This window comes from Procambarus clarkii, chromosome 83 (assembly GCF_040958095.1).
Source record: "Procambarus clarkii isolate CNS0578487 chromosome 83, FALCON_Pclarkii_2.0, whole genome shotgun sequence".
NCBI lineage: Eukaryota > Metazoa > Arthropoda > Malacostraca > Decapoda > Cambaridae > Procambarus > Procambarus clarkii.
The window spans coordinates 15,096,783-15,107,611 of NC_091232.1; the positions used below are offsets into that span (position 1 = coordinate 15,096,783).

The 10,829-nt window shown below is 43.4% G+C and overlaps 1 protein-coding gene across 1 annotated transcript; it reads right to left on the reverse strand.

Moving 5' to 3' along the window:
• Positions 1 to 5,093: 5,093 nt before the first annotated feature.
• LOC123752697 (probable G-protein coupled receptor Mth-like 6) lies at positions 5,094 to 7,615 on the reverse strand. Its single transcript, XM_045734721.2, has one exon. The coding sequence runs from the start codon at positions 7,524 to 7,526 to the stop codon at positions 5,316 to 5,318; it is 2,211 nt and encodes a 736-aa protein (XP_045590677.2). The 5' UTR covers positions 7,527 to 7,615; the 3' UTR covers positions 5,094 to 5,315.
• Positions 7,616 to 10,829: the final 3,214 nt, after the last annotated feature.

A 10,829-nucleotide genomic window follows, 5' to 3' on the forward strand; every position in this document is an offset into this window, starting at 1 on the left:
ACAAATACAGTTAACACTCTCAATATGATTTCTGGAAAAATTAAATTGTAATTGAATCACATTAATTAGTGTTTTATCTTGTTGATGACTGATAAGAAATAATAATTATTATAAATATTATCTTTCATTATAAGAACATGGTAAAATATAAGCTAACTGTCTGTGTCTTATCTGAACCGTATATAAGACTGGGAGGTCGTCCGTGTATCACAGTGGTATGACTGAGAGGTCGTCCGTGTATCACAGTGGTATGACTGGGAGGTCGTCCGTGTATCATAGTGGTATGACTGGGAGGTCGTCCGTGTATCATAGTGGTATGACTGAGAGGTCGTCCGTGTATCAAAGTGGTATGACTGAGAGGTCGTCCGTGTATCACAGTGGTATGACTGGGAGGTCGTCCGTGTATCAAAGTGGTATGACTGGGAGGTCGTCCGTGTATCATTGTGGTATGACAGGGAGGTCGTCCGTGTATCATTGTGATATGAAAGGGAGGTCGTCCATGTATCATTGTGGTATGACAGGGAGGTCGTCCGTGTATCATTGTGGTATGACTGGGAGGTCGTCCGTGTATCATAGTGGTATGATTCGGTGGTCGTCCGAGTATCTAAACCAACAAACACTTTGGTAAAGTGCCTTTAGAAGCTTTAAATGATAAGTGATCTAAAAATAACTGAGCAGAATAACACTAAGGATAACTAAATAATAATAACAATGACATATTTGAATGAGTTCAACGACATTGGTGGCACTGACGAAACATTGAACACAGTGTTGCTAAGCTACTCAGTATAGGGTGTTGAGCACAGTGTGGCTTAGATATTCAGTATAAGGGGTTGAACACAGTGCTGCTAAGCTACTCAGTATAGGGTGTTGAGCACAGTGTGGCTTAGATATTCAGTATAAGGGGTTGAACACAGTGCTGCTAAGCTACTCAGTATAGGGTGTTGAGCACAGTGTGGCTTAGATATTCAGTATAAGGGGTTGAACACAGTGCTGCTAAGCTACTCAGTATAGGGTGTTGAGCACAGTGTGGCTTAGATATTCAGTATAAGGGGTTGAACACAGTGCTGCTAAGCTACTCAGTATAGGGTGTTGAGCACAGTGTGGCTTAGATATTCAGTATAAGGGGTTGAACACAGTGCTGCTAAGCTACTCAGTATAGGGTGTTGAGCACAGTGTGGCTTAGATATTCAGTATAAGGGGTTGAACACAGTGCTACCAGAGTTGCCAGGCCCCCACGGTGTGGGGATCTGGTTGCTGAGCGGACAGCGCGCAGGACTCCTAATTCTGGGGCCTGGGTTCGATTCCCGGACCAGGCAGAAACAAATGGGCAAAGTTTCTTTCACCCTGATGCCCCTGTCACCTAGCAGTAAATAGGTACCTGGGAGTTAGACAACTATTACGGAGCTGCTTCCTGAATGTGTGTGTGTGAGGGGGGGAGGGGGGTAATTTGTTAGTAGCTAGTTACAGTTGATTGATTGATAGTTGAGAGGCGGGCCGATAGAGCAGAGGTGAACCTTCGCAAGCACAACTAGGTGAATACAGTATTACTGAGCTATTCGGTGTAACGTGTTGAACAGTGTTGCTGAGCTATACAGTATAAGGTGTTGAACACAGTGTTGCTGAGCTATACAGTATAAGGTGTTGTACACTGTTGCTGAGCTATACAGTATAAGGTGTTGAACACAGTGTTGCTGAGCTATACAGTATAAGGTGTGTAACACTGTTGCTGAGCTATGCAGTATAAGGTGTTGAACACAGTGTTGCTGAGCTATACAGTATAAGGTGTTGAACACTGTTGCTGAGCTATACAGTATAAGGTGTTGAACACAGTGTTGCTGAGCTATACAGTATAAGGTGTGTAACACTGTTGCTGAGCTATACAGTATAAGGTGTTGAACACAGTGTTGCTGAGCTATACAGTATAAGGTGTTGTACACTGTTGCTGAGCTATACAGTATAAGGTGTGTAACACTGTTGCTGAGCTATACAGTATAAGGTGTTGAACACAGTGTTGCTGAGCTATACAGTATAAGGTGTTGAACACACTGTTGCTGAGCTATACAGCATAAGGTGTGTAACACTGTTGCTGAGCTATACAGTATAAGGTGTGTAACACTGTTGCTGAGCTATACAGTATAAGGTGTTGAACACAGTGTTGCTGAGCTATACAGTATAAGGTGTTGAACACTGTTGCTGAGCTATACAGTATAAGGTGTTGAACACTGTTGCTGAGCTATACAGTATAAGGTGTTGAACACAGTGTTGCTGAGCTATACAGTATAAGGTGTTGAACACTGTTGCTGAGCTATACAGTATAAGGTGTTGAACACAGTGTTGCTGAGCTATACAGTATAAGGTGTTGAACACTGTTACTGAGCTATACAGTATAAGGTGTTGAACACAGTGTTGCTGAGCTATACAGTATAATGTGTTGAACACTGTTACTGAGCTATACAGTATAAGGTGTTGAACACAGTGTTGCTGAGCTATACAGTATAAGGTGTTGAACACAGTGTTGCTGAGCTATACAGTATAAGGTGTTGAACACAGTGTTGCTGAGCTATACAGTATAAGGTGTTGAACACAGTGTTGCTGAGCTATACAGTATAAGGTGTTGAACACTGTTGCTGAGCTATACAGTATAAGGTGTTGAACACAGTGTTGCTGAGCTATACAGTATAAGGTGTTGAACACAGTGTTGCTGAGCTATACAGTATAAGGTGTTGAACAGTGTTGCTGAGCTATACAGTATAAGGTGTTGAACACACTGTTGCTGAGCTATACAGCATAAGGTGTGTAACACTGTTGCTGAGCTATACAGTATAAGGTGTGTAACACTGTTGCTGAGCTATACAGTATAAGGTGTGTAACACTGTTGCTGTGCTATACAGTATAAGGTGTGTAACACTGTTGCTGAGCTATACAGTATAAGGTGTTGAACACAGTGTTGCTGAGCTATACAGTATAAGGTGTTGAACACTGTTGCTGAGCTATACAGTATAAGGTGTTGAACACAGTGTTGCTGAGCTATACAGTATAAGGTGTTGAACACTGTTACTGAGCTATACAGTATAAGGTGTTGAACACAGTGTTGCTGAGCTATACAGTATAAGGTGTTGAACACTGTTACTGAGCTATACAGTATAAGGTGCTGAACACTGTTGCTGAGCTATACAGTATAAGGTGTTGAACACTGTTGCTGAGCTATACAGTATAAGGTGTTGAACACAGTGTTGCTGAGCTATACAGTATAAGGTGTTGAACACTGTTACTGAGCTATACAGTATAAGGTGTTGAACACAGTGTTGCTGAGCTATACAGTATAAGGTGTTGAACACTGTTACTGAGCTATACAGTATAAGGTGCTGAACACTGTTGCTGAGCTATACAGTATAAGGTGTTGAACACTGTTGCTGAGCTATACAGTATATGGTGTGTAACACTGTTGCTGAGCTATACAGTATAAGGTGTTGAACACAGTGTTACTGAGCTATACAGTATAAGGTGTTGAACACAGTGTTGCTGAGCTATACAGTATAAGGTGTTGAACACAGTGTTACTGAGCTATACAGTATAAGGTGTTGAACACAGTGTTGCTGAGCTATATAGTATAAAGTGTTGAGGAAAACTGTACTGAGCAATACAAGGAGTTTTGGTTCCATATTCTCCACATACATCTTAACACAAGCAACAAATATAGGCTCTATAGTTAAATCTTAATTGTTGAACCACATTACGTGAATAACGTTAATATGATGATCCGTTGTATGGTTCCATGTATACACTTGCGTATTTTCTTCAACTTATTTGTATTATATTTCGAGCTCTATTGTCAAAGATTGGTCTCAAAAAGGGTATGTGCACGCGCACAAGCGCGCGTGCACACACAAGCGCTTGCACACACATACGCGCGTACGCGCGCGCGCGCACACACACACACACAGTTTCAAGTGTAGATATGATAGAGCTCAATAGGCTCAGGAAACTGTACACCAGTTGATTGACAGTTGAGAGGCGGGACCAAAGAGCCGAAGCGCAATCCCGTAAGCACAATTAGGTGAGTATAACTAGGTGAGAACACACACACACACACACACACACACACACACACACACACATATACATATATATAAATTTATAAATATGGTTATGAAATCACAATGGCATAAAATATTAATTAAAATCAGTATGGCCATTACCTTCTAGTGAATTCAGTAGAGTTCCAGGTTGATCGACCTTTGTACCATAGTGGCCCAATCGGTTACGGCAGGAGCTACAGATACCTTAGACAGGTGCTCCAAACGCACTAGCATGTCGAGTACTATGACTCATTCACTACGGCAGTGTTCAAAAGTGATAATAGTCGGAGACTATATAACCTAACACCCGTGGGCCACAGACTGTGATGCTAGCGCGTCCGGAGCGCCTGGCTGTTTAACGTTCAAACCCTTCACTCTAACAGAAGAGTTTTTTTTGTTACATTTGGCTTGAGGTTTATTAAGTTTACACATATATATATATATATATATATATATATATATATATATATATATATATATATATATATATATATATATATATATATATGTCGTACCTAGTAGCCAGAACGCACTTCTCAGCCTACTATGCAAGGCCCGATTTGCCTAATAAGCCAAGTTTTCATGAATTAATGTTTTTTTGACTACCTAACCTACCTAACCTAACCTAACTTTTTTGGCTACCTAACCGAACCTAACCTATAAAGATAGGTTAGGTTAGGTAGGGTTGGTTAGGTTCGGTCATATATCTACGTTAATTTTAACTCCAATAAAAAAAAATTGACCTCATACATAATGAAATGGGTAGCTTTATCATTTCATGAGAAAAAAATTAGAGAAAATATATTAATTCAGGAAAACTTGGCTTATTAGGCAAATCGGGCCTTGCATAGTAGGCTGAGAAGTGCGTTCTGGCTACTAGGTACGACATATATATATATATATATATATATATATATATATATATATATATATATATATATATATATATATATATATATATATATATATATATATATATATATATATATATAATTCTAAACCATGCTACCGTGAAAATAAACGTTTCATTCACCTGGGAGACTCGAATCCTTTTCCACATTCACCACTGATTCCATAATTTGTTGAAATTTATTATAGTACCTTCCGTTAACCGTTTTTCAACTATATGTTATTTTAAACATATTTGACTTGTGAAGGCTAAAATATATTTTAAACTTTTACTGGCTTAGAGAGACACACACACACACAGCCGCGAGAGCCTTGACAGGTGAGTTACATGCTGGATAACTCTGTGTCTATTGATATTCGAGAACTGTCTATAGTGTCCGACGTCAGACTTGGTCGCGACGACGTCATACTTTTACCCGGACGAGATTTAGCTTTCTTGAAACAGAGCTCCTGCACCGCCCGCCACACTTTGCTCCTGCAGGTGAAGGTCAAGAAGATGAAGACTCCCTGCAGAGTGTTGAGGACCACGAAGACGTACCAGACGGCCTCCAGCTGCAGGTAGCCAGCCACGATGCCACTGATCCAGGAGAGGCCCATCAGCACGGCCAGTCGCACATACAGTAGAAACTGTTTCTTGTTTTGTGTACACGAGTTTCTCCGTAGCGTCGGCTCTCTGCTGGCACTGATTACGAATGACGTAAAAAGGAAAAACACAACATTGAGAGCCATAACTACGAATAATGGAGCTGCAAAGAACACCATTAATGCCTTGCGCTGCCCGAACCAGCACCAACGTTGACCAAAGTTGGGCTGGAACTCTGAGGGAAGACCTGCAGGGGCGGTCTTATCAAGGGTTACTGTGACGACCACAGCGAGGGCGGGAAGCAGCCAGCCGTACACACAGTAGAATAAGAACTTGCTTCGCTGTCTCCCAGATGACACTCGCAGCTCATCTTTAGCTTGTCGAAATGTCAACCACACGTCAAAGGCCATGATATTCATCCAGCAGAAGGAGGCGAGGAAGGAGTAATACATGATAACTCCCGAGATGTAACATCCTGTCGTTCTAGGCTTGAGGAAGGTGCCGAAGATGAAGATGGTATAGGCGGTGAGAAGAGACAGGCAGAGGGACGCTAAGGACTTGCCCGGGAGGTTCCTAAGACGAGGCACCAAGAGGAAGGCAGCCAGGTGGAGCAGGAGACAAAGGCAGGACAGCCCAAGACCCGCCAGTGAGACCCAACCCAATACCGGGGAGAACTTTTCTGTGTGTGCTTTTAGCAAACATACCCAGACGCCGCCATTAGTAATATCGTACTCTCCCGCCTGGTACCATCGGTCGTAAGGCTCTACGTACACTGTTCTGTTCTCGTACAACGTGAATTCCCCTTCACTTAGGCATATTTTTTCACACTTAAGAGTTTCTTTAAATTCACAAGTCACCCTATTACTGCCTGTGGTATATGAAGAACAAGTCGAGGCATCCGAGCTGTTGGTCATTCCCTCAACATCATCATCAATGCACTTGTCGCCTGTTTGTGTCTGATTCACATTTCTCCGCATATTTCTACACGTCTTTAAAAATATATCATAAACTTCACCGGGCCGGCAAGTGTTTGTAAATCCAACACTATTACTACCACTACCGTCTTTAAAATCAATTATTAGAGCAAAGGCAGGTGGATTTATTCTGGTAGTATAGGCAGTATAGAGCCGACACTGACCGTTAGAGGGGTGTTGCAAGTTACACACAAGACAATGAGGGTTCCTATAGGCCAAGTCTCCCACATACCTCACTGCCGTATAAGAGTGACACAGAGCAGCGACAGAAGCATCCGTCCAGTTCTCCGCACACGACCTGATGCTGGAGTAGCATGCCCTTGGAATAACAGGAATATCAGGAATTTTAATGTTAATATTACATTTCTTAAATATATCTGTATTATTTAAGGGAATAAATGCTCCCCAAGTTCCGTTTGCGAACAATAAATGAGAAGTTATGTATTCGGTTAAGTTATCCGGCTGATCTGGATAATATTCCGGGTCACATTCCAGTTGTGTGGTCCAGAGTGTGAGGTGATGGGAGTCGTTGTTGCAGATGGCGCAGTAGTAGTTGGTGTAGGTGACGGAGGTGGTGTTGCTGGTGGCGGGGAGGTGGGCCAGCGGGTCCCTGCTGCTGGAGATATCTGCCGGGGAGCCAGCCAGGCACAGCTGGGCTACCTCCTCGTCCTGCCACCCTGACATGCACGTGTCCTTCATGTAAACGCTGTCATAACCCACACTCACACACTTGTACCTCTCTGACCGGACCTGATCTTCCCGTTTGTAGTGGACGGCGTCAGGACAACAATCGCCATACTCCGCGCACAGATCATCACAGTAACAGTTTTCTTCACTCCGGTAATTACCACCATCACAAAACTCCTCATCTGAACACGATGCATTCATAGCAACCAAATCACGATGTATGTGATCCAACATCTGGCTCTTGACTGTTGCTAGTGTCAACACAAACAGAATCTTGCACGTCATTGCCATTATTTGAATGGTTGGTAAAAATTGTATCACAATAAGGAAGTTAATCACAAGTTGTTGCAGGTGAGCGAGCAAGCACCTCTCCCGCTCGGCCTTCACCACACAACTAAACAACGTCTGCCCCCAGGAATGCTGCCCGCTAATTGCAAGATGTTGCAATATAGGCGATCTTTTTTATTTTTGAGTGAAATTATTAATATATTAAAATATATTGGAATAATTTTATTACAATAAGAGACGAAAATGATAAAGAGTTGCGCGGAATAAGGTGCAGTAAAACCCAACAGCTTCGTCAATGTGAAAAACAATAACAAGAGATACTACGACAGCGTAGTAGTGGAGAGACGAGTGGAGGAAGCGTGATATTTTTCCTGAATTTACCTGAGGGGCCATTCACATTCCAGTGTCCTCGACGAGGACAGGAAGCCGACGGGTTGTCAAAGTTCCTCCCCCCATTTATTTTGAGGATTTTTTTCAAGCTTAGTTATAAAATTCAGCAGTGTCTTGGTGTTTACTGCTTCGGCGGGTAGGCGGTTCACGACGTTGAGGGTGAAAAAGCATCTCCAGTTTTCTGACCTTCATTATGCTTAGTGAGCTTGAAACTATTCATCAACGTGACCTTGAGCTGAAAGATCGTTGAGCTGTAACCGTTGCTTTCAGCTGACCTTTTGAAGTAATCTGGATCATTATCCTCATCATTGATCAATCTTTTAAGTTTCGATGAGATCCGCCTTGTCATGTCTGGTTTGCAGTGTTAGCCCTGAGGCCCTCAAGCGTTCCTAGTGTGATAGTCGACTTAGTTTTGGAATGAGTTTTGTTGCCCAGGGGACCATTGACATTATCGTGCTCCTGACGAGGTACAAGGCCGGGGTGTGTGACCCCCACTCCGTGTGTGACTGGGACACCCCTCGGTGATAGTGGCTCACCACAAGGGGACAACACCGCCTCACAGTATGCAAGCACTAAATTGAAATATCAGATATAGAGCTCCACCAGGAGACACTATCAAGCATGGTACACATTGATTCCGAAATTGTTGATGTTGCACCATGGAAATATTATTATTCCAGTGTGAAATGAAAACTGAACGGTGCAGTTAACTAACTAAATCCAGGATCAGTTATCAGATATCTCGAGTGTTCAATATTCACGAGGTAAATGTCCAACAGGCCGGGGCTACTATACATGTCCAAGACGCCGGGGCTACTATACATGTCCAAGACGCCGGGGCTACTGTACATGTCCAGGACGCCGGGGCTACTATACATGCCCAAGACACCGGGGCTACTATACATGCCCAAGACGCCGGGGCTACTATACATGCCCAAGACACCGGGGCTACTATACATGTCCAAGACGCCGGGGCTACTGTACATGTCCAAGACACCGGGGCTACTGTACATGTCCAAGACGCCGGGGCTACTGTACATGTCCAAGACGCCGGGGCTACTATACATGTCCAAGACGCCGGGGCTACTATACATGTCCAAGACGCCGGGGCTACTATACATGTCCAGGACGCCGGGGCTACTATACATGCCCAAGACACCGGGGCTACTATACATGCCCAAGACGCCGGGGCTACTATACATGCCCAAGACGCCGGGGCTACTGTACATGTCCAAGACGCCGGGGCTACTGTACATGTCCAAGACGCCGGGGCTACTGTACATGTCCAAGACGCCGGGGCTACTATACATGCCCAAGACGCCGGGGCTACTGTACATGTCCAAGACGCCGGGGCTACTGTACATGTCCAAGACGCCGGGGCTACTGTACATGTCCAAGACGCCGGGGCTACTGTACATGTCCAAGACGCCGAGGCTACTATACATGTCCAAGACGCCGGGGCTACTATACATGTCCAAGACGCCGGGGCTACTGTACATGTCCAAGACGCCAGGGCTACTATACATGTCCACGACGCCGTGGCTACTATACATGTCCAAGACGCCGGGGCTACTGTACATGTCCAAGACGCCGGGGCTACTGTACATGTCCAAGACGCCGGGGCTACTATACATGTCCAAGACGCCGGGGCTACTATACATGTCCAAGACGCCGTGGCTACTATACATGTCCAAGACGCCGGGGCTACTGTACATGTCCAAGACGCCGAGGCTACTATACATGTCCAAGACGCCGGGGCTACTATACATGTCCACGACGCCGGGGCTACTGTACATGTCCAAGACGCCGAGGCTGTTACGTACTCCTAGCAGAATACGTATATAAATTTAAAATAACTTGTTTTATTTTATCATTGCCTGTATATGTACACACATTGTGTTTTGGTAAATTGTCGTATGGTGTGGCAGCGTCAGTGGACAAGAGCGCGGTTGCCTTTGCACACGTCTATTACCTGATTGATACGGGAAAGCTGGACCTGTTCAGTTTGAGAGTTCCAGATGTCACTTTTATTTAGTTAGGAAAATGTTTATATACTGTAATTAAACAGGTGGCATTGTACTTATATATTTTGTTAGTAACTATTATCTGTAAATTGCATTCCTGTGTGTTTTGAGAACAAGTGGTTGTTCAATTAGTTTTAAATATTAAAAAATCCTTAGTTTCCATCCCTCATCCTGGGATGAGGCAGACGGGAGGTGAGAATGTGGGTAGCGCCAGAGCGAGAGTCAGTAGCTTCGGGGAACCAGGAGGAGTAACATGGGGGAGATAAGTCTGTTATTTCTTGTTGTGCCATAATTACTATTAATTTTTACGTGAAATGACAATATTTTCAATTATTGTATAAGTTAACTTGACCATCTGTGTTTTTATATTATACTGTCTTGAATATATATCTATATAATATTTTGCATCTATTCTTCAGTCCTAAAGGAAGATTTTTATTGATGTGCTCATTACTTATCAAGGGGTTATACTGGTGACTCGCTCTTGAGAACAGCAGTTTTCTCGTATCCCTAGACGTAATTAAAGCTTGGCTGCTGTAGGGTCACGAGCCATAACGAACGATAGGTAACAAAGAGTTATGGGGGCCTGTCCGGGAGATATTGTTCCCACTTAACCTTAATTATGCTAATCTAACCTTGCCTTCCTAGGTACCATTGTATCAAGTGTCTGTGTGTTTCTTAAGAACTATTCCATGTGCCAAGCAAGCTTTCCTGTGTGTCAAGTAACAACGTTTCACGATTTTGAGGTAAGTCATCCTATATATTTTGTTGTGCAGTGAGGCCAAGCGAATTTTCAGTGTGGTGACAATTTTACAGTGAAGTGTAGTGCAGTGCCATTGTTTAATTATTTTTGTGAATCAAGTGCCAAGTGTTAGTAACGATGGAGGAGAAA